Source organism: Cicer arietinum, chromosome 5, assembly GCF_000331145.2.
Source record: "Cicer arietinum cultivar CDC Frontier isolate Library 1 chromosome 5, Cicar.CDCFrontier_v2.0, whole genome shotgun sequence".
Taxonomy (NCBI): domain Eukaryota; kingdom Viridiplantae; phylum Streptophyta; class Magnoliopsida; order Fabales; family Fabaceae; genus Cicer; species Cicer arietinum.
Window position 1 is genome coordinate 57,557,698 of NC_021164.2, and position 23,463 is coordinate 57,581,160.

Sequence of the window (23,463 nt, forward strand, 5' to 3'; positions counted from 1 at the left end):
CCTTATCTTTTCATGCCAAGTTGACCATAGTTCAATACTGTTTCTTTTTTCTGAGTTTATTACGTAAGCTCAAGGGTCTGAAAACCAATTAAGGTTAACATTTATTGTACTGTGACATGTAAATAGCCATAATTGGCTTTGAAAGAGATAGAACGGTTCCAGTTGCTGTAACTTATGAGCCAACCAATGTCTCTAATACCAGGCATTAGTTAAGAAATAAGAATCATTTGGTGCTAGTAATGATTTTTTTGGGGGATTATTAATGTCGATACTAGTAGCCTAGTTGTATTTTGGTGACAAATTTACCATTCAAATAATTATTGTATTATTAATTTTTTATTAAGTGTTAAATGCATCAACATGCAAATATACTTGTGTTAAGAGGGTGTGTGGGTTACCCTCATATTTTTAAGTTGTATTGAACCTATTACCAATATTTAACTTCAATTTTTTAAAATTATCAATTCTTTAGATAATTAAAACTACATTATTGAAACAATTAATCAGAAGAGTTCAAAGAGCAAAGCATTATCATATAACTAATTAATTTTAGTGTATAAACTTATTTGATGGTTGAAAATAATTTTTCTTTTATAAAATAATAAGACTTAAAACTAAAAATAAAATGTTAACAATTTACAACTTTAATGGAGTGTCTTCGAAGGAGCCATCTAGTGGTTTGGCTACGTCGAAGGAATTTCTCTCCTCTTAAAATATATACTAACTATATTAATATTTGTCTATTTAAAAAGAAACTTAAGCAATATATTAATATCTCTCAATCTATAATTCCTTTTGTATACGCACTTACAAACAATTTAGCATGACCAGTTTTAGATGTAATCTTTAGAGATGAATGGTCTGCAATCAAACTAAAACGAATTACGAATAAATAATTTCACAAAAGTAAAAAAAGGAATAAATTGCAATTTTTGTAATTTTGCCATTACAAATCCGCCCCGCACGTCAAGCAAGCAAGCATTGGGACTGGGTCCACAAGCCCTTGGTCGACAACATTTTTGGTGCATCCTACAATCAAATAAACAAGTGTCCAAAAAAGTATGTGTCCGAAAAATACAACTGATTATAGGAAACTATAATAATAATAATATTAGTAGTAGTTATCTTCGGCCATTAATAACTAATCTTTTAAAGAAATACATAGATTTATTTAAAGAAAATCACTTTTAATCAATGGTCTTTTATACACGTGTATTAAATTTTGAATCAAACGTAATTATATACTACTCAATAACAAAAGTGATTTAGTTAATGCATCACATATATTAATGATAACCAGCGAATTATTTGAGTTCATATATATTATATTAATTTAAATGAATTAATATTATTTATTTTTTAATTTAAAAAAAAGTTAGCTATTTTAGTGATTAACGAATGAATTAATTTTTGAGAAAACCAATGAATTAATTTTGGTATCCTAATACTCGATCATTTTCTGTGGGTTTTACTTTTTTCAATAACAAAAAAAATAAAATAATAATAATGTGGGTTTGTGCCGCGCCTGCATCTTCACTGTGCTATCTATCGATGCTTCTTCCAAGTTCTTAAGGTTACTCCATATTTTATTTTTAATAATTTTTTTGCTTCTGTTAAATTTTCTGCTTCATTTTTTAGGAAGCAACTTGTGCATGTTCCTGATTCTTCATAATGATTTCACCTACCTCTCTATTTTGTTTCTTTTTTAATTAGCAATGAAGTTTTCGAACTTTATTAGGTAGAGCATAATAATTGTTGATTTTATTCTATTCAATTCTCATGCTCACTTTCTTATAATCTTAATCATATTTGTAGAAGATCATTTTCTTTATTACTTTCTCAAATTTTAATTTTTTGTTTGTTTGTGTATTTTAAAATCAATAGGTGATTGATTGTGTTCATCAATTTCATATATATATATATATATATATATTTTTTTCTCTCAATTATGAACAATTATTGAAGTAGGTTATTGTTCTTTCTTTATTTGTTTTTCAGATTCTCTCTTGCATAAATTCAAGTATAGTTCTGAAATTCATCAACTTGCATTTGCTAGCACATAATCTTTCAATTGTGGTGGAAAGAGATATAACAATTGGGAATGCCTAAAAGATGCACCTTCTTGACTCCACCTCTGTCTCTGAGATCCATAAGGTTCTATCATTACTATTATTTCCTCGTTTAATGCTTCACAAGAGTGAATCCAAAATATATACTTCATACATTACCTATTCCTTGATGCACAATTGGCATATAAGTTTTTATATATTGCCTGTTCTGCTAATTCGCGATCGCTGTGAAGATGGTTGAAATTGAAACTGAAACTTGAAACACTTTTTCTTATATTTATGTAGATAGATATGAACACTTTAGGGTAGTAAATGTTATAGAGTTTTAAGTGGAGTTAGGAAGTTATTAGGATAAAATACTATATACCAGTTTTTTAGGTCTAGTATGGAGAGTAAACCGAATATCTTGATGGAACGATACGAGTTAGGAAGGTTACTTGGTCAGGGAACTTTCGGAAAGGTTTACTATGCACGGAGTGCAGTGACAAACCAGAGTGTGGCAATTAAAGCGATTGACAAAGATAAGGTTATGAGAACAGGTCAAGGTGATCGAATCAAGCGCGAAATATCTGTTATGAAGTTAGCTAGACATCCCAATATTATACAGCTTTTTGAGGTTATGGCAACCAAGAGTAAGATTTTCTTTGTAATCGAGTATGCTAAAGGCGGTGAGCTATTCAACAAGGTGGCTAAAGGAAAACTCAAAGAAGAAGTTGCTCACAAGTATTTTAAGCAGTTAATCAATGCAGTTGATTTTTGTCACAGTAGAGGCGTGTACCACCGAGACATTAAACCCGAAAACATTCTATTGGATGAAAATGGGAATTTAAAAGTTTCTGATTTTGGGTTAAGTGCTCTTGTGGAATCAAAGCAGCAGGATATCATGCTCCATACACCATGTGGCACCCCTGCTTATGTTGCTCCTGAAGTCATTAAAAGGAAAGGGTATGACGGCGCCAAAGCCGATATTTGGTCTTGTGGAATAGTTCTATTTGTTTTATTGGCTGGTTATCTACCTTTTCATGACTCAAATTTGATAGAGATGTATAAGAAGATTAGCAAAGCAGAACTGAAATGTCCTAGTTGGTTTCAACCTGAAGTATGCAAGCTATTAGGCGATATATTGGACCCGAATCCCGATACTAGGATTTCCATAGCTAAGATTAAGGAACATAATTGGTTTAAAAATGTACCCAATGCTAGAAATAAAAAACCACAAGTGGAAAACAACACAGTCTCTTCTTCAGGTACAATTGTTTCTGATCAAAACAATGAAAATGATGGTCTTGAAGCAGAAGCAAAGGAAGATTCGGTTGTGCCAATCAGTATAAATGCCTTCGATATCATCTCCCTTTCGTCTGGTTTCGATCTTTCTAGATTCTTTAAAGACAATGTTGAGAAAAGAGAAACGAGATTCAGTTCGAAACTACCTGCATCGGTCATCATCTCCAAAATGGAAGACATTGCTAAGCAACTGAGGATGAAAATTAAGAAAAAAGCTGCTGGTTTGTTGAAACTTGAGGGATTCAGTGAAGGTAGGAAAGGGGTTTTATCCATTGATACAGAGATCTTTGAGGTTACTCCTCATTTCCATTTAGTGGAAGTAAAAAAATCAAATGGAGATACATTGGAATATCAGAAAATATTGAAAGAGGATATAAGACCTGCTCTTCAGGATATTGTTTGGGTGTGGCAAAGTGACCAACAACTTCAATCACAACTATCAGATCAACAGCTACAGATACATGATCAGCAGCAACAACAATCACAGTCATAAAACATTCTCAATTTTGAGTTATCATGCTTAAATAAATTCTCAATTGAGCACATATATGATATAGGATTTCATGATGCCATGTGTTTTTTTCTTTCTATTTTTCAAGCATGTTAAAATTTAACTGTCTAACATTGACCTTGCTGTAGCATACATTCTATTTCCAGAATACATTTCTCAATTTTGTTGTATAATGAGTTCTATTGAACTTTTGTCCAGTTTTCATTTGATGATATAATAGTCTTAGCTCTTGTTTGGATCCACGTTGGTGTTGCAAATCTCGCGTCATGGTTTTCTAAAAATCCAAAGATAGGCTTAATGTATATACCAAATTTATTACTTGTTCCTACAACATTTAATCTAATTGGTGAGACTCTTATCTTATTTTGGAGAATTGAGACAAATATGAAAACAGTAATCATACCATGCATGCCATGTGACCAAGTATGGAGGAACCATATTTGTATCTCAAATTTTCCTATACTTGTACCTTACCAGTAGCACTGATCAAAAGAAAGGGGGAAAATTAAAAAGATAAAGGAAGAGTTAAGAGCTTGGTTTTCATTGAATTATGGTATTTCTTTAGCAATTTCGTTCGCCATGGAAGCGCAAATCATTAATCAATGAGATGCATAGTATCAATGTGGCTAATAAAAATCTATCTATTGATTATTTATTATAATCTATTAAAACATAACTCCTGTACCATATGTTACAAAATTTATGAGTCAATCTTCTTTTTCTACTTTTCATTTTCCACCAATTATATACATCAGTCACTATTTTGTACTATATCTCCTTAAAGTACTTAAATATTATTTCATAACGTCTACTTAAATTTTTCTAAATTAATCCAAGATAATTATTTCATAATGTGTCCAAAATCTTTCAAATTAATCTACATTACTACTCAATACGTTTTTTGTGTGTAGATTAATCAACATTCTATTTTCGGCTATTCCCATCCTATATAGCTTCTTATGCAGTCATTTGAGGTCTCGCCGAAAAAGCATAGAATTTGTCTTTACTTAATTGTTAGTAGTTGTATACATATTTTCAACAAATATATGATATTGGACCTAATAACATGAGAGACTTTGAAAGTAAAGTGAGACTTTGCAAGTTCCTCTGAATTAAGAGTACTATGTCTCCCTTACTTAATGCTAAAATATATTTCAACTATTTATACGTCCCTTTTATTGTTGGATGTATTTGCTAAGAACATTGACGGAGAAAATGTCTTTGGCTTGCTACTTATTTTTGTTGGATCAAAATCTTTTAACTAATACACCAATAACATATGCTCTCTTGAATGGAAATTCAACAATATATACGTTTTTTGTTCGAAAAAATATATTACATATTTTTGGTGCATCAAAAGACATTTCAATTCAATGCATATCTTATTTACACTTTGTCACAAATTTTTTACTTGTGATTAGTTGTCACATGTTTTATACTTAATTCAAAACTTTACAAATCATGTTTAAGAGATAGAAATTTCTTCATTTGAAAAAGAATATAATCTTTATTGTAAATACAAGTACATATAAAAATGTTATTCCTATAAAAGTCTCATACTTCTAAATATGCATTTTTGTATTACAATACAATTTCATTAATAGGGTTAGTAATATGAATTTTACAAAACCTTTATCATGATACTCGTAAAAGAACTCCAAGCACAAGATGTGCCAACTTAAGACACATAAGATGAATAAACAACAGAAAAACCACTAGTTTCACCCTATTGAATACAATCATACTTTCTAGTTATTGTTATCTTTAATTAGCATCCCTATAAATATATGTTTTGCCATTTAATGTCACAAACACAACTATTACCATAATTTCATCAATTAAAAGGAACGCATTTGGCTATTCCGTTTATGCACTTTGTTGACCACATTATTTCAAATATTATTAGCATAGACTAATTCCAATCACCAAATGTTCTTTAGTCACTATAATTATTTTGGTCTATTTTTAGTTGTTTTTTAAGATTGGAGATCTTTTAGAGATTAAAATATATTTAACTATTAATTATGAATTCTAAACAATACTCTATACATCAAATTCTACAAGAGTCTATCAAATAGATAAAATGTTATAAATACATTTACATATATTGTAAATTCAAATTTAATTATTATTTGGGACAGATTGCACTACTTATTATACAAATTATACAAATTTTAGGAGACTATGCTTCATCTTAACCTAACTAATACAAAAGATAACATCTTTCAATCAAGAGTTAACCTTGTCCCCTCATATTAATCATATATATGCTTAGATTTTACGAACTATGAATGTTTAAAATATCTTCTCTCTATTTTTTTTATTTAAAAATAAATTTTCAATTATTTTATTCAAAATAATTAACTTCACAACATACATAATTTATTACTTTAAAATCTAAATTAATTAAACAGCCGTGCATGTCACAATTTAGCTGTAATTAATTAATAGTCGAAGTTGGATTTATATCAAAATTATTAAGAATCCACCGTCTCGAAATTAGTAAGACGTATCATAAATTGTTAAAATATTTTAGATAAAAAAAAAAGTATATGCTTCACAATGAGGAAGATGATAGTTTTCTATTGACAAGAAATGAAGATGATAGCTATTACCAACATAGAAAATCAATAGAATTATCGGTTAATTTGGTCTCCAAATATCGCCCTCTCTTCAATGTAGCACATGAAGTATAACCCAATTTTAATTTTCTCTCAAAACGAGTACTTCAAATTAACCTAAAGTTGTGCAGACTTTTTTTTACAGAACTTCAAATTTAATTTATATTATAACCAATTTATTGCAATGAAACCAAACAATCAAAGAGAAATGTAGTAAAAAGATGCAATTCAAATAGTACAGTAGTACAAAGATGCAATGTATTCTTATAAGGATATCCAAAAAAATTATAAGATATACCAAACTAATAAAATAATAATTTTTGGTACATTTCTTTTTTAGATGGCATATTTAAATTAAAAATAACAAAATCAACCTCCTGTAAAAAAAAATACCAAAATCAACCTTGTTTCATTGTGGAAAGAAACAATAGCACTTGTTTCTTCGTCTTTTATTGACCACTCTTACAACATTCAATAACAATGATTATTCTTCTATATGCCATCAGCAGAATGACAATAGGGAGTCACACGCCATATTATTGTTTGTTGAACTCAATTATCTCATGGCCACAAGCTAGATCTCGAGATACTGATATCTATTTAAAGAGCTGATATCTATTTAAAGAGCTGACATCTCTCAAGTGATATAGTACCATGAACATCCATCTGGATCGACTCTCTCACCAAATTAGTGTGAGAAATCATTACAGTTGGATGAAGTTGGGGGACATTGTTAAGTCAATAAACTCAGAACTAACTGAGGAGGAAACTCTTTTCTTCTTTCTATCTATAACGTTTCTACAACTGGGAGAAGGGGTAGACAAATCAATTATCTCAGCATGACGGGGCACAAAGAATGCACCTCTGACATCAACGGCACCTGTTTGTTCCGAATCTGGCTTACTTGATTCACCATTACTTGTTTTCATCGAACTTACAAAATCAGTGTCTTCGATCACTCCTCTCTTTGATGAAGTCGTCGATGATGATTTCCCCTTGGGCGATGAGATTGAACCAAATGATTCACTCTGCTCTTGTGGAGTGAATGAATGGCCTGGTGGTTCTCTAGCTTCAGATTCTTCGTTCCACCCAAACGGTTCACTAACCTTGTCAATATGATTCATATTTTTCGGTGAATCAGCAGTTATAGAATCATCACTTGCATCTGGAACAGAACCACCACTAGTACTAGCATTGTTGCTATCATCAAATTCCACTTCATCAGTACTATCATCTTCATTCTCTAACAAACCATCAATTCTTTCAGTATAACATGGAAGTTCATCCATCGAACCCATCTCAACAGTCATGTGTTGCGGCAAGTTTGGACAACCGGCGCAATGTTTCATGTATTTCGTCGAGAAGAAGTTCACTGTCATATTCATGCTGTGACCATTTATATCAAAAGTCAGTATCTAAAACAAAATCACATTCCTTACTCAATAGAGATAGAATTCATACCTCTGCCAAGATGGAAGGGTAAGCATTGTGTATGCAAGTTTGATCTTATTGGCTATTCCTGAGAGGGATTTAAAACCAACAGCTGCTTTTCTTACAGCCAATGATTCAACAGGGTGTTGCCAAGCCCATTCAAACTGCAAGTCAAAATCAAAGTAACCCCATGAAAACAATATCTTAAAATTTGTCATTTTAAGTAGCATAATATGCTTGCATTGTACTTGATCTATTTGTACCAAACTTTCAAGACAAACAATAACCAGCCTCAATTTATGTGATGCAGATATACATACAGCGCGTAAGCCTAACAAATTAAGTTTACAAAGAATAAAAAGGCAACATTGCATAAACCAGAAATCACTAGTTTTTGAATCTGAGCCCAATATCCATATTTCCATATGTGATTTTTCCCAAGAAACGCATACTCATATAAGTTGCATTTGTTAACAACAAGCTACCTGAACTTAACAAGTTTATTTTTTGGTACAAAATGAACAATTCCTTTCATAAAACATCACACTGCTAAGCTCTACACATCTAGAATCATATTAGTCCTATTGGCAATTAGTACCATCACAAAAAGAAAGAAAAAACGATAATCATATCTGAGATTAAATAGAAGGAACTTGCACAATTAATAAATGGTAAGCATCATAAAATAGAATCATAATCAAGCCTATTGATAATTATTAACTAAGTCAACAAACTTTCAGAATTCATATACACTCAACTAACTAAAGCTTAATCCTTGTAAAAAGAAAATTATTACATAGCAAACTCCAATTTTATGCTGACAGTCACACTGCAATAAAAAATTAACTTTCTCAATGAACCTATTATTAAACTTCAAATATGTTTAGTGAGCAAAGTGATAATAATACACAGAAAGCAGCATCAATTATCAAATTAAAACCTGAAGAGCAGAGACGTTTGTTGGAAAGCCATATATACACAAAACCATCTCCCAAGGCCTCTTCTTCTTTGTTCTCCAAGCTCCACATCCAATTTCCCCATTGTGTTGTCTGATCCTCCGCCGCGGGTTCACCGTGAATCTGCAAACATCAAATTCAATTAAATTAACAAAATTAAATACCCACTATTTGAAACAATGAAAAACTGAAAATTCTTCTAAAGAAAAAGTAGCATAAACCCAGATTTTGAATGGATAAAAAATGAAAAGGGGTGTGGGAGATTATTGGATTGAATAAAAGGGGGTGATAAAAAATTGATTTTTGAGAAGTGAGAGATGAACCCTATGTAAGTGTGGCCTTTGAAACGGGGATTGAGAGAGGCTAGTAGGTAACAAGCGAAGAATCCTTCTCCATCACCACCTTCGTTTTCGTTTTGGTTGTGTTGTAGTTCAACTTGAACGGATTGTTCTTCTTCCGCACAAGATGATGCAGAGTTGAAGTTGGTCTCAGATCTTGTTGCACCTTTTCTCTTCCTCATTCTGTGTAATCAAATATTACCGTTGTGAAATGAGATAGATAAATGTTTGGATCGTACCCTTGTGATAAGTTTTATATATTTAATTAATTGAATTAAGCTAGGTACGTTAAAAAAATGCAGTAACTTTGTCAAAAATAAATAAATTATATTAAGTTAGGTGCAGGCACGATATATAATATTATATATATATATATATACATATATATATATATTATTTTTTTTTGTCGAAAACGGAAAGGAACATCTCAATCTCTTAATCATAGCGCTTGCTTCCTTCCCCAATTTAAATCAATTTTATATTTTCGACAGAAACTCTAGATTATTCTCCAAAATATAATAATGTTGATTAATTAATGAAAAAATTAAAATAAAGAGGACATGAAATTTAACAAACCTTAACATTAAGAGCAAGAGTATTTCTTTTGTTCCTCCGTAGACATCCCATAAAAAAATTGTAAATAATTCAAAGTAATCTATAAATGTTAAAGAAATAATATTATGACAACATATTTTTTTAACAAAATATTATAATCTATATTTAAATAATGAAATTTAATGTCCTAGACTATAAATGTTTAATATTATTAAGGTGAAGTTTTGTCTTAGATTCAAAACGAGACCTTACAACTGTATAAATTAATTACAGTGAAATTTATCATTTTTTCATAAAAAGAATTAGTAAGATTTAAGTGAGTGTATTTATATAAGATTTTATTATAAATTAAATTTTTTGTATATACATTTTTACTTATGTATAATTAAATTAAATGTTAATGATATGTTGATAAAAATGATAAGAAAATGTTATATTATATAGAAAGTAAGTCATTTTTTTAATTACAAGAAAGTAATTCATTCATATACTCTATGTACAGGGTGATTGTGAATGATTTTTTTTATACAAAAAAGTAATTTATTTTGTTGCTTATTTTCAATTATTGAGGCATCTCAAAAGAAAAAACACCTTTTTCCTCCTATGATTTTTTTGGGTAGTGGGCCTATAAAGTTCATGCAGAAAATTCATGCAGAAAAATTTATCATATATCATCACAATTATATTTTTACTCTAATAAATTTGATAAAATTTTATTTTTGTAATCATATTAATATTAAAAACTTATGACAAAAAAAAATAGTAAAAACTTTCATTTTCAATCACTTTTGTATTCAAGTTTCTCAGTATATAAGTACATACCTTGTTTCAAGAAATTTGAAACCTATAAGATTATCGATTTTTTTTTTCTTTCTACTTTCTAATTTGTTTATTTTCAATGAGTGTTGGTACTAGAGTAAGTTTATTGGCACTGTTAATTACGATATTTTTGTTTCCCTTTCACTCATTGAAAATATTAATTTTTTACTTTCCGTGAAAATTGAACTCGATACTTAGGTGATAAGTACCACCATACATTCTCACTATCAATTGAACTACAACTGAATTTAATTTATAATAAAGCCAATTTATAGTGGAGGAAGATAGTGAGGGAGAGCAGAGTGATTTTCCTATGGCCGAAGAGCTTGTATAGCTAAAGGTTGATGTTGTTGTGCAATAGGAGTCTGTACATACTTTGTTCAAAAGGCTATACAGAAAAAGGAGGAGGACGAGGCTATACAATTAGAGGGATAGGAGGACCATATGTATCATGAGAAGGTTGTACAATACGAGGAGGAGCTTATACGATATCCTAGAAAAGCATATATGTTTATCCTTACACATATTAGTATCGTGTTGCCAACAAATTGTGGTTTGAGCAAGTATATTAGCTGTTTTGATTTTGAAATTTTTATATAGTGTGACCGATGTTAGTATTTAATTAATTATCGTTTTTGTTTTATATTTTACTATATTTTTTGTATGGAGTGACTAATGTTGAACATAGATGCTCATGGTAAGAAATTGCAACAATTTACTATGCAAGTATTCCTGTAGGATATAGAGTGGTTTGTAAATTTTTCTGGATTAGCACCACTACAGCAGAGTAGTTTGAAGTTGATCTACAACAACCTCATTTCTACATTTGTGTAGAGGTGGCAATCAGAGACTTCGTCATTGACACATGTCATTTGATGAAATGAAGATCGCGATGATGTTAGCAACCTATTAGGCATACACGTTAGGGGTAATTTCTACAGTCCGCCACTTAACCTAGATAAAGTTATGGCATGTAATTTTACCATTAATTTATTACAGGTGTCTACTACTAAGATATGAGATGAAATTAGAAACACTGCGGGGATGTCTTCAAAAGATGTAACGCTTCATATTTTTTATCCAAAGATTACTTAAAAATATTTGTTTTCTTTTATAAATAACTATAATTTTTTTTCTTAGGAGTAGTTCATCATATAATAAATTGAAGATGCGTCAGAAAATTACTTGATATATTTTTTTTTGTAGAAGAACGTAATGCAATTTATTAAAATATTATTTATTTGCAAAATTAATCTTTCAGTTGTTAGATCAATATTCATTTATGCTCCAAAATAAAATAAATTCTCTTTAGGTGAAACTCAAAAGAAACAAGTTTGATTGAAATTAATGACGATTCAATTATTTACTATTAAAAGTTAATGATGAAGAGTAAATAACTTTATAATGTACCACAAAATTTTTATTAATACAAAATATTATTTTTAAGTAAAAGTCTCATTTTCTCGTGCATCAAGCAAACATCATTTATGCAACTATTTGAGATCATTAATACCTAAATGTTGGTGTAAGGGGTCAGTTCCTCCCACAGCAAAAATTAAACCAAATAATAAGTTAACAACCATAAAATATGAATATAAAATCTTTTCGTAATAAAAGATTGAAATAAATTGATTTTTTAACAATTACCAAAGATGTATCAAAATTCATAAAATGTATCTAAATAAATCAAGTAACAACTTACCGTAGAACAAATAATTAGATCAAAATAAAAATAACAATAAAATGTATGCAAGTTATGCATGCTCCTAAACATATATGATTCGTTTATAACCAGCCACATATGCGTCCACCCAGAAGTCACTCATACCAATAGGGAAAAATTAAACCAGCCACACAGACGTCCATAAAGATGCATATGATATGTCATGAAATGATAATGATGCTCAAAAGATACATGTCAACACTCACTTAGATAATCACAAAGAGAACAATGTCCAACACACAAATCACCAGCCACTTAGGCTACCACAAAAATAATAATATTTAAAACAAAAATCACCAGTCACTTAGATAATCACAAAGATAACAATATTCAAAAGACAAATCATCAGTCACTTAGACAATCACCAAGATAACAATATTTAAAACAAAAATCACCAGCCACTTAGGTAACCACAAAGATAAACAATATTCAAAATACAAAACACCAACCACTTAGATAACCACAAAGATAACAATATTCAAAAAACAAATCAGCAACCACTTAGGCAACCACAAAGATAAAATGTTCAAGATTAAATTTTAAATCACATGGGACATCAAAGTTTTATTTTCACAGGTGCTTAAAATAAAAAATCAGTAATTTTTGTTATCCCAAATATATAACGCATGAATAAATGTCTTAGAGTCAAAAATTTCTTTTTATAAACTATAAATTTGGATTTAGCCGTGTTATTGATAGACATCAAACTCAAATAACGAAGAACGCGTATAAATATAAAATTTATTTCTTCTAATATAAAAAAATATCTCTCATTATTATTCATTTAGGCATACAAATCGATAGCCAACTCTTAAGGAAATCTTACACTGTATTCGGGAAATCTTACAGAAGCTCAAGCATTCACAAATCACGGTGTCTTGTATGTTTTCATTCAACTCACATTCATCAACAGTTCTACTAGGTTCATTCATATCATCAAGATAACCAAAACAAATATTTGAAATGATGATACAACATTCACTTACCGCTGCTCACTAGAGATGCACAGCACAACTAGCCAACTGAGAATCAAGAAAACACAAGCTGAAGACGAAAGAAATTTTTATATTTTGAAAATTAACTCTACTAGTATGCATGCTAGTTGTGTAAAATGTTGCTTGGTCGGTGGTTTATTTTCAATTTATTGGTCATTTTCAGTTTAAGCAGTGTTTTCATGGTCCCTGGTTCAATCAGTGGATTCTGAATAGTAATATGACTGGCATCTGTTTCTGATTCCAACAAAAGTATATTATGTCATTTGTAATTGACTAAGATGTACCATACTGTGAAGTTGGGACATAACTAATCACTCACACACCCCTTCATAGAAAGTGATTCTTAGCTAAGAATATCTGAACAAACAACTTGGTATATTTTTCATAAATATTATCAAAATGGAGATAATATATATTGACATGAACTCTTCCAAGAAAGATAATTCTTAGCAAAAAAAAAAAAAAGAAGAAAAGAATCATGGAAATTTCAAGCACATACTTTAGAGTAGCATTACTAGGAAGCTTATATTCTTTTAGAACTGATAATCTACTCCATATTCTTGTAGAATAAGTTCTGGAAGTATACTTTTAAAAATATAAAAGCATTTTTCAACCAATTGTCAGTTTCATGAATAATTTAAGAAACTATCCTATGATTCTAAGCTTCCCTTTGTTTGTGCATCTCTTCTCTTCTATTTAGCCATCTTCAATTTTACTCTTTTGAGTTCCCTTCCTCAAAAATTATCAGCAATTCCTTTTCAGAATGCTGTTTAGACATTAGGGTACTTAACAGCCAATAACTTGGTAAACTACCATTATCCAATTATCAGTCATTATGAATGAACCAACTATAAAGTATAACACATATGTACATTAAGTAACTTTTTAATCCACCAATTTTCCTTCATTATTCTAGCCTAAACTCCTGGTCTTATCCTACCAATATGTATTCTGTCCCCATGCCTGTCTCATATAAGTAATGCTTGTTTTGACAAAAAAATGCAACAACCCAATTCCTACTATTTCTACATCAAAGCTTGTATTGCTAAACATTAACAATGCCCAAAAGGATATAATGACTTCTCATTGGCACCAACATGATAAGAGAATCACACCTCAATGGACAGCATGCTTAGTTTACCAAAAAAATACAAAACATTCTCTGCACTTGACTAGCCAAACAGACTATCAAATTTCTTTGATACACCGCAAAAGTTTCCATCCTCACGATTAATGAAGCAAGAATCCAATACAAAACCCCACATTCAATCCACAACTTACATGAAAACAAGAAGCAACTTAACAATCATAACAGAAACAGTTAAAGGACATATTTATATGAACATCAACTTAACAAAAAGAAAATGGGTATTCATTATCATTATCATCATTATCATCATTATCATCATCATTATTTGTATTGCAAATTCAAAACCAACAACAATACTATGAACATCAAATATGATACAGATTACAAAGCGTGCAAGTTGACCCAAAAATCACAATATCAAAGTCAATGATATTGATCAATCACCCAAATCCAACCACAAAGAAAACATCATCAGCTAGAGCGCTTTGAAGATGATGAGACCACATGCCTCCAAAGATAACGCCCACTAGCCATATCCACAAAGGTCCAAAACCCAGATTCTAACGCAACCCTAACCTGAAATCACAAATTTAGGGTTAACTTTAAAAAATTATTTTTTATGAAAATTGAAGCAAAAGGGAAAAATGGGTCAACCTTGGAATTTTCATTTGAAGAATCTGAGATTTTAGGGTCCGAAGGAAGGGTAGTATCAGCGTCGTCCTCATCGTCGATCTTAGGCTGAGATCTGAAATTTCTGAGGACGAAGAAACCGGCGAGAGTTGCGGACAAGAATACGAGAATGAGCCTTAGAGGACACATCTTTTTTTTCCTCAATCAATCCCTTCTATGAAGAATGTGATTGAGAAATGTGTAAGAATGTGGTGGCTCAGTTAGAACAAGGAAAAAAAGGGGGGAATAATTAAGCTTAATAATGTTCTTTGAGTGGTGTTGTTAAAAGTCTTCAAAATTGAATAAATTACATTTTATGCATGACTAGTGGAGAGTGGATGATGGCCAAGAGAAAAGCCACATGTGGTTGTTGGATTGCTTCTAATTAAATTTAGTCAAAGTCTTCACACAAAATGTTTATGGATTATGATAATGATGATAGTTGCCATTTTGTCATAATAAACAAATGATAGTTGGCAATTTAACATAATGATATTGTCACAATGGAATGTCATGCGTAATTAAACTTTGCATTAACTGAGATTTAGGGTCATTCATCAATTTTATTATAAATATTTTATTTGTCTTAACATTAGACGTGTCTCATAAGTCATAATTTAAATTTCATCATTCTAATGGTGTTTTATTTTATTATTAATGAGTTTTTTTAAAATTAAATTGACACTTTAAACATTTTTTTAAGTAATAATTCAATGCATTTCATTTAAAATTAATTGAAAAGTATAAAGTAGTGAATAATAAATAAATAAAAACTTGGAAATTAGTTGTAAATATTGTTGTTAACGAGTGAGTTACATCATTTGCTAATCGTCTAACAAAACCAACAATATTAGTTTGTAAATAAAAAAAGAATGAGCTTCCACGATTTCACAATAACACTAAACTCAAAGACATAGTCAAGAGTCTTGTGTAAATAATTAACAATCATTTAATCGTATAACTCAAAAATGATATGTTGGAGACTTGAATTTCTCACTGAGCAGAGATTGTAAAAAAGTCATGTAACTTCTTCTTCAATAATAGATAAACAATAAATAACTCAAATTATTTTAATTTAAACAAAATTATAATTATAATCACGGATGCACATATTAAAACCGATTTTCCTCAACTTTGAAGAATCACACATCAACATTACATTTATAAAAATATGTGGGAGATGATTACTAACCCAAATGATTGCTTTATTTTATTAATTTGTCTAATATTTTTCAATCTTCTTTTAATTCTATATTTTTTAAAAATGAGTTCTAAAATTCATTTTATTCTCCTTCTATTTTAAAAGATTTGGAGAAAGGAAATGAGAAAAAATCAAAACAATATAAAACCATTTAAAATTTCTCATTTTTCTTTAAATCAAATATAAAACGATTAAAAGAAATCTATTGAACAAAACATACCTTAAAAATCTAATTACAGTGGAATTACCGACAAAAGTAAGCAAAATTGGACTCAACCTTCATGGCCCAAAAGTAACGCAAAAATTGTCAATAATTTTGTTTTCAAAATTGCAAGTTGGTTACAATCCAATGAAATAATCAATATGGTTGCCGTTTGACAAATAACTTAGTCCTTTTAAACATGCGGTCACTTGTTAAATCTCTAACCCGAATATCAAAAAGCATTAATTAAAAGAATCTTCATGGCTCGTGTAAATGTAACTCAATTGATTATTATAAAGACATTAATATATAAAGGTCTAAGTTACAAGCTAAAACTTACTACTTAGTATTTAAGGTGTGTAAATCGATGATCCTCAAAATATTAGTCTCGACTTCTCATATTGGGTATACTCATGTTCCCCCTCAAAAATAGTCTCAATGAATTATTCAGTTTTGTGAGTAGTAAAATTGATTTTGGAAATATAAAATTGATTTACTTCTCACAAAATCAATTTTCTTGAAAATATAAAATTGGATTATAGAATAAAATAGTCTCAATATGAATCAATTTTCTTGAAATATAAAATAGTCTCAATGAATTATAGAATAAATAATGGATGTTTGTATTCTCCATTTTTATTTTAAATAAATGTAACTAAATATTAATCAATTTTCTGTAACCCAATTTTATTCAAAATTAATTTGTCACAAGACAAAATGCAAACGATTTGCCTTAGGATAAAAAAAATAGAACAGTTAGCAAGATTTTTTCAGTGCAAAACCAAATACAATTGCACAAAAATTTCACAAATGCAATACGCTCAAGGATGATTGGTTAGTTATTTGTATGTATTCCACCTATGGGTTCACTACTTAGCCCAAAGTCAAATTATTGATCAGAGGATTTCAATTTTCTTTTTATATTATGTATTTAGCACCAGATAGCACCACTGTAATGATATATACATCCAATAATAATAATAAATAAAATAAATAAAAACAGAAGCATTGAAATTGGTTGGGCGGTGTGAAGTTAGGTATATATGCTGTAAGCATTTAGAAAGGAGTGGGAAGCATGCATTCACCCACAAAAAATGTTGAAGTTGTTAACAAAAATTATTAAAATGTTAGTTTGCACATCATAGATAAAGGTGTAAAAAAATATGATTACTTCAATTATATATTGATAAATTAAATTGCATTGCATCATTCAAAATCAAATCATTTAAATTGTTCATAAATTAAATCATAGTTAAAAAAATTCAATTAACCAAACTTAATTTAAAAATCAATTTAACAATTTTAAAAAAAATTTAACCTCAATTGAGATTTTTGTTCTTACAAAATTTTCAAAATTAACATTTTTTTAAAAAAATAATAAATTAAATCAATTTTAAAAATAAAAATAAAAATATTTTTTTCTTGAAAAATTTTCAATTCTTTTTTTGAAAAAAAAAATTGAAACTTCTTTTTTGAAATTTTTATATCTATTTTTCTCAAAAAAAATTCAAAATTAATTTGATCGAAAAACTTTTTACATTTATTTTTTTCAAAATAAATTGATATCTTTTTATAAATAAAAAATTCAAAATTATTTTTCAAAATATCTATTTTTTAACCAATCTTAACTGAAAATATGTTCAAAATATTAAAACTAGTTTATATTTATAAATCAGTTTTAAACTGGTTCAAAAATACACTAAACTTGATTTAAATGTGATTTTCAATAACTGAATCAAACCATTAATGTAGTCTAATGCAGTTGGATTTTCGCACCATAAACACCCCTAATCATCGCAGAGATGTTGACCAGATAAACCCTGAAACCAATTATTTCTTGCACTGTGCCACTTAAGAAAATAATTGTCACTATTCCTACGTGGCGTCTGAGGTATAAAACATCTGCATCAGCAAAAAAAACATGGCCTGCAAAGTACCAATAACACCAAAATTGTATGTGTTACTATACTGGTGAAGAAAAAAGTACAGATAAAAATTATGATATGTTTCATGAAGGCATAAATGTTGCATCAAACTAACTCTAAAAAGGGAGTTCCTAATTGTTAATTACTTGAGTTGAGGGCACAATTTGTCATAATTAAAATTAAGATTAATAAGCAACATGATGATTACATGATTTTTTTCCACCGATCAAAAAAGACGACTGTGTCCCGGAACAAAACTGACAGAAATTGAAGGTACAGTTGGGTGTAAAAAGACTCTAGGAGATTGGCCTTAGGGTGGGACAGCTGAAGAAAGATGGTGTCGGCCAAGGTATGGACTGATCAAAGGAGGGTGCTGCATTATAGCCACATTGCGAAACAATAGCAATTTGTTTGAATTCCACTATGTTATAGCACTATAGCCGCAAACATACGAGCTCCGGAATGGAGCATTGGTGGTAAAAATGCACCGCTTGTTTACTTACTCGTGTACTTAGGGAATCCCTATTAGGATCCATTACTTAGCTTTAACATTTTCCTTGTGTTATAAGCTCTTACAGAGTTCATCCTTAGAACCAATCAGCAGATACATGATCCTCTTTGTTTGGTTATACCAATAAACATGTTTAAACTTTTATATACACATGCTGCTATGAGCATAAAAACTTAAAAAAACAAATAGAAAAAAAAACACCTTGTATATGCTTTGTTTATATTTTGACAAATCGAGCTACGTTGGCAAGAACAGTTCTCAAGCTTCTGATGCCTGCTCCAGATTTTGAGCTAGCCATCATCTGCAATAGGCACATCACCAAAAAAAAAAAAAAACTTACTTCCAACTATAATGTCAAAAGTTTGGGGAAAAGTCGAAAAGGTAAGAACAAATCTACCAAAAGAATCAGTTTACCAGAGGATGAACTACAGACTTGTTCGGCAAGAGAATCTGTAATCGGGCACGCAGAAATTTGTTAGTATCCAAAAACGAACATCAATTTTCTAGTTTAGAGACGAAAAAAAGGTATGGTTGGCCGACATTCACCTCTTCGATTTGCATGGCACGTCGCGCCACATCAATTGGGAAAACTGTATCTGTCTTAGTTAATACTATCTGGTAATTAGTTTTTGATCTGCAAATTGTTATCACTCATCAAATAAATTTAGTAATCACAATATAAGCCAAATTTATATATGTAACTTGCCAAAGGAAAAACAAAAAAAAGAAATGGTGCATGGCACTGATTGCCCTTGTATGGTTTACCTTTCCATTAATGTAATCAGTTCATGATCTCTTGGTTTCAAGCCCCATTTTGAATCAATCAGAAGGCATACTCGTTTCAGACCAACTCTTGTTGAAACATACTCCTTTACCTATAATTAGTGGTTTTCCAGAGACGCAACTAATCAGCACTTGCTATAATAATAACAAGACAACTCCAATTCCAATCCATAAATATAATTTGCATACTTACAAGGTCATCCCAAGCTTCTTTCACTTCTTCTTTCGCATACGCAAATCCATATCCCGGCAAATCAACCAAGCAAAGCTTTGTTCCCAAGTTGAAGAAGTTAATTGTCTGCAGATAATTTACAATTTTGTTGAAAAAGATATTCATCTATCAACACCTCATCTTTTGAATTTCAACATGTGCCAACATTTATTAAGAACCTAGAATACCTGCGTATGACCAGGCTTCGGTGATGTCCGTACAACCCCCCATTGTCTAGTGAGTGCATTAAGTAGAGATGATTTACCGACATTTGACTTTCCTGTTAGCCAGAAAGAAAAAAAATCGTTTAACTTGTTTCTCATAGCAAGCACAATACTAACAACAGCTACTATTAAGATATGATGATGAATTCCAAGAATTAACTTTTGGATAACATGTTAGAAAAGCTGTAGATAAAAAACTAAAAACAAGTACCATTCCACCACACCTCAACCAAATAAATGCAAAAATTGTAAACCATAATTTAAGTAATAATCCAAGAAAACCAAAGTACAAAGAAATAAAGACGAAACAGTGGTGATATAAAACTCTACCAGCAAATGCAATCTCTGGAAGATTAGGAGGTGGAAATGACGACGAGACCTTTGCAGCAGCGAAAAATTCCATTCTGTTCCTAAAAATCTGTCTCAGATTATCAGAACAAAACATCACAACATTAACAAAAATTACAGTATTTAAAATGAATAGAAATCATTTATTCTAAAAGTATAAATAATTGTTTTGAATGCAATAAACAGACACATACGTTTTCTTCAACATTCTCTCTTTCTGAACTTTTAGAAAAGGGAATATTATCTAATGGTGCAGGAAGTTCAATATTGTAGCCTGCCCTTTTTATGTCAATCATACGCCTCCGGCCCAAAAGCTGTGAATAATAATTAGAGTACAATAAATTAAAATACCTTCAAGGAAATGATGTATTAACATAATCAAAATGCCAATCAAAAGACTTTATACAAATTACATTTTTTTCCACAAAGGTGAGTATCGAAGGGCTAGGCACTATTGCACGGAATTGGGCCCTGTTGGATATTTCGAGCTCTTCCAAAGAATCCTTTTTCTTTGGTTCTTCTGTACTTCCTGAAATTAACTAAGGGAATCAAACACCGGGTACTAACTCAAGTTTATTTTACACATCTAAAACTTCATATATAAGAGTGTATGATTACTAATATCATTGAATTATTTGGAATTAAATCATACATCAACAACCATTTACAAGAAAAGTAAAACAGTATGATTACATGATACATTTTTCAGTTTTAAAAGGAGAACATTAACATAATAACAAATGAGGTAGAATTGACAAACATCACCTAAGAATATACAAAAGTCAAAAACAGTAAGATAAAATATCTACCTTCAATACCAATTGCATCATCTAGTCTTTTGTTTGAGATATCATATGGATCAATCTTCATCACCCTTTTCTTCTTCTTCCACCGGCGACCATCTTGTCTCTCAGCATCATCGTCCAACCCTGCTTTATCTCTGATTTGTTTCTTAACAAAACTTGGAGAATCCACTTCTTGGCTTTTCTCTTTGCCAAAATCATATTTCTTATCTCTAATCTTCTTCAACCCGTCATCTATCCCACTCTCCATTGCCTTAATCTTATGTTTAGCAGTAACTAACACGTCACTTTCTTTCTTGTCCTTCAAACTATGATTAGAAATCTTATCTTTGGAACCCACATTCTTTGATTTATCGCGAACCCACATCGTTCGTTCCTTGGTTTTCCCTTCCCCATTTTTATCTCTCACCTTCTTCTCCCTTTTCTTAAACAAAGTTTTCTTCTTGGATGTTTCCACACCACCCCATAACTCGACACTTTCATCCATTCCTTCTTTAGCATATACTCTCTTCTTCCTCCCAAAAGAATCCAAATTTCTCAACTTTCCACTCTCAGTAAACTTCTCTCCACTCCTTTCAAAGTTCACATTTTTCTTCAACTTCCCCTTATACCCATTTTCTCTATCAGAAGTTTCATCATTTCTAGTTCTAAACGAATCCCAAGAAGCTCTCGACTTTCCATTCTCATAAAACCTCTGTCTACTCCTTCCAAAGTTCACATTTTTCTTCAGCTTCCCCTTATACCCATTTTCTCTATCAAAATTTTCATCATTCCTAGAAGTTCTAAACTCCCCTCTCTCATAAAACTTCTCACCACTCCTTTCTTCACCATATTGCTTTCCTTTAAAGTTTACATTTTTATTCAACTTCCCCTTATACCCATTATCTCTATCAAAAAACCCATCTTTGTTAGAACGATTTTCATCCCTTCTAGTTTTGAATGAGTCCCTAGAAATTCTTACAGCAGCACTAGGTGTCCTTCTAAGCTTCTTCCTCAAAATTTCTTCAGTGGACATTATACTTCAATATTAAAAAATCTCTTAATTGGTTTTCAAACAAACTCAAAACATGGGTTATATGTGGAACAAAGCAAATAACAGAGTAAGAGCTACCTGAGAAAAATGATTTAGAAGAAGAAAAAGTCACTTGGTACCCATCATTGAATAGGTGGCTTAGACGAATGATGTAGTTCGAAAGGTATGAACTTTGAATATTTCAGTGAATTTTTTAGAGTGCTGCGTCATTCATGGTTGTGGAGGCAGTGATCCTAGGACATTGGAGAAAACTCAAGTACAAAGGAAAAACGTTGTGTTTTGTTGTTTAGGTTGGGACAGGTTGAATTTCATGGGCTCAAGTATCCATTGCTCTGGGTATGGGCTTATATTACATTTGTTTGGGCCTGGTAACTAACACCGCCCTATTTTAATATTTTCACCCCTCTAACGTTTGTTTTCCTTGATAGAAATCAAAATAAAGTCATTTATTTTATCTTGTAATAATTAATATTGCAATAAGACTTTAATAAATTTTATTTTGAAAAGAGTTTAATGACAACAGAGATTTTGTAGGTTTTGATGTGCGCTCAAGATATCAAATATTTTTATATGTTTTTTTGACATCTGAATTGTGCTTTTTGGAACAAATTTAATACTACTCTACAAATTGTGTATGTGTTATAAAAATAATTAAATATATTTAAGTTACTTATGACGCAAATCTTAGATGTCGATTTCAAGATATTTGATTTAACTTTTTATCGTAGGTTTTATATTTGTCAAATCTTTTATTATGTTAATCAATTATTTGATGTTAAATATATTAAAAATCAATAGAGTTACTATCGAATATTTAGACTCTGAAGAGAAATGGATGTCATTTAAAACAAATTGATTTGAAAAAAATTATTTTACATTGACAGTTGTTTTTTGGTTTTTAAGAAACAAATACATTTTTTTCCATGTTTGCCCTTATTAAATTTTTTGGATGAAATTTTTGCAGCCAATAAATTTTTGTTGGTAGAATGAGAACTTCTTAAAAATAGTTCCATTTCTACACGCTTGCGGTAGGAGTAAAACGAGAAAATGATTACCAAAACAACTCGTTTCATGATTACAAAAACCAACTACTCCATTTACAAAAAAAAAAAAAAAAAAGCACCCTTTCGAACTCTTTCTACTACTCAAACAATGACACTC

General features: G+C 30.3%; 4 protein-coding genes across 5 annotated transcripts; 1 reads left to right on the top strand and 3 right to left on the bottom strand.

Annotated features, from left to right (window-relative positions):
• The first annotated feature begins 1,414 nt into the window (after positions 1-1,414).
• LOC101498077 (CBL-interacting protein kinase 18) lies at positions 1,415-4,104 on the top strand. Of its 2 annotated transcripts, none has more exons than XM_004500288.4 (2): positions 1,415-1,573; positions 1,999-4,104. In XM_004500288.4, exon 2 carries the CDS (start codon positions 2,455-2,457, stop codon positions 3,844-3,846), a length of 1,392 nt encoding a protein of 463 aa, XP_004500345.1. In that variant the 5' UTR covers positions 1,415-1,573; positions 1,999-2,454; the 3' UTR covers positions 3,847-4,104. The 2 variants fall into 2 exon arrangements, with proteins under 2 accessions (XP_004500345.1, XP_004500346.1); XM_004500289.4 differs by lacking the exon at positions 1,415-1,573 and adding an exon at positions 1,588-1,738.
• A 2,590-nt stretch (positions 4,105-6,694) lies between these two features.
• On the bottom strand, positions 6,695-9,443 carry LOC101498619 (uncharacterized). The gene is made up of 4 exons (XM_012715827.3): positions 9,196-9,443; positions 8,857-8,995; positions 7,947-8,080; positions 6,695-7,871 (listed from the first exon to the last, which is right to left on the bottom strand). Exons 1-4 carry the CDS (start codon positions 9,390-9,392, stop codon positions 7,190-7,192), a joined length of 1,152 nt encoding a protein of 383 aa, XP_012571281.2. The 5' UTR covers positions 9,393-9,443; the 3' UTR covers positions 6,695-7,189.
• A 5,242-nt stretch (positions 9,444-14,685) lies between these two features.
• LOC101498949 (uncharacterized) lies at positions 14,686-15,378 on the bottom strand. Its single transcript, XM_004500290.4, has 2 exons — positions 15,047-15,378; positions 14,686-14,968 (listed from the first exon to the last, which is right to left on the bottom strand). The coding sequence occupies exons 1-2, from the start codon at positions 15,209-15,211 to the stop codon at positions 14,864-14,866; spliced, it is 270 nt and encodes an 89-aa protein (XP_004500347.1). The 5' UTR covers positions 15,212-15,378; the 3' UTR covers positions 14,686-14,863.
• A 2,732-nt stretch (positions 15,379-18,110) lies between these two features.
• LOC101499274 (uncharacterized) lies at positions 18,111-22,580 on the bottom strand. Its single transcript, XM_004500291.3, has 12 exons — positions 22,381-22,580; positions 21,276-22,288; positions 20,880-20,995; positions 20,661-20,780; positions 20,449-20,536; positions 20,083-20,174; positions 19,877-19,981; positions 19,666-19,775; positions 19,447-19,534; positions 19,315-19,350; positions 19,102-19,201; positions 18,111-18,390 (listed from the first exon to the last, which is right to left on the bottom strand). The coding sequence occupies exons 2-11, from the start codon at positions 22,282-22,284 to the stop codon at positions 19,118-19,120; spliced, it is 1,848 nt and encodes a 615-aa protein (XP_004500348.1). The 5' UTR covers positions 22,285-22,288; positions 22,381-22,580; the 3' UTR covers positions 18,111-18,390; positions 19,102-19,117.
• Between the last annotated feature and the right edge of the window lie 883 nt (positions 22,581-23,463).

Bases quoted from the DNA above. Each gene is read 5' to 3' on its own strand.
- LOC101498077 (XM_004500288.4), top strand. From the start codon at position 2,455: ATGGAGAGTAAACCGAATATCTTGATGGAACGATACGAGTTAGGAAGG.
- LOC101498619 (XM_012715827.3), bottom strand. From the start codon at position 9,392: ATGAGGAAGAGAAAAGGTGCAACAAGATCTGAGACCAACTTCAACTCT. The intron at 8,996-9,195 runs GTTCATCTCTCA...TGATGTTTGCAG, and splicing joins AAAGGCCACACTTACATAGG to ATTCACGGTGAACCCGCGGC. The intron at 8,081-8,856 runs GTTTTAATTTGA...TTTGACTTGCAG, and splicing joins CAAACGTCTCTGCTCTTCAG to TTTGAATGGGCTTGGCAACA.
- LOC101498949 (XM_004500290.4), bottom strand. From the start codon at position 15,211: ATGTGTCCTCTAAGGCTCATTCTCGTATTCTTGTCCGCAACTCTCGCC. The intron at 14,969-15,046 runs GTTGACCCATTT...TTGTGATTTCAG, and splicing joins CTTCAAATGAAAATTCCAAG to GTTAGGGTTGCGTTAGAATC.
- LOC101499274 (XM_004500291.3), bottom strand. From the start codon at position 22,284: ATGTCCACTGAAGAAATTTTGAGGAAGAAGCTTAGAAGGACACCTAGT. The intron at 19,776-19,876 runs GTAAGTATGCAA...CACTAATTATAG, and splicing joins AAGAAGCTTGGGATGACCTT to GTAAAGGAGTATGTTTCAAC. The intron at 19,351-19,446 runs GTGAATGTCGGC...GCCCGATTACAG, and splicing joins GTGCCATGCAAATCGAAGAG to ATTCTCTTGCCGAACAAGTC.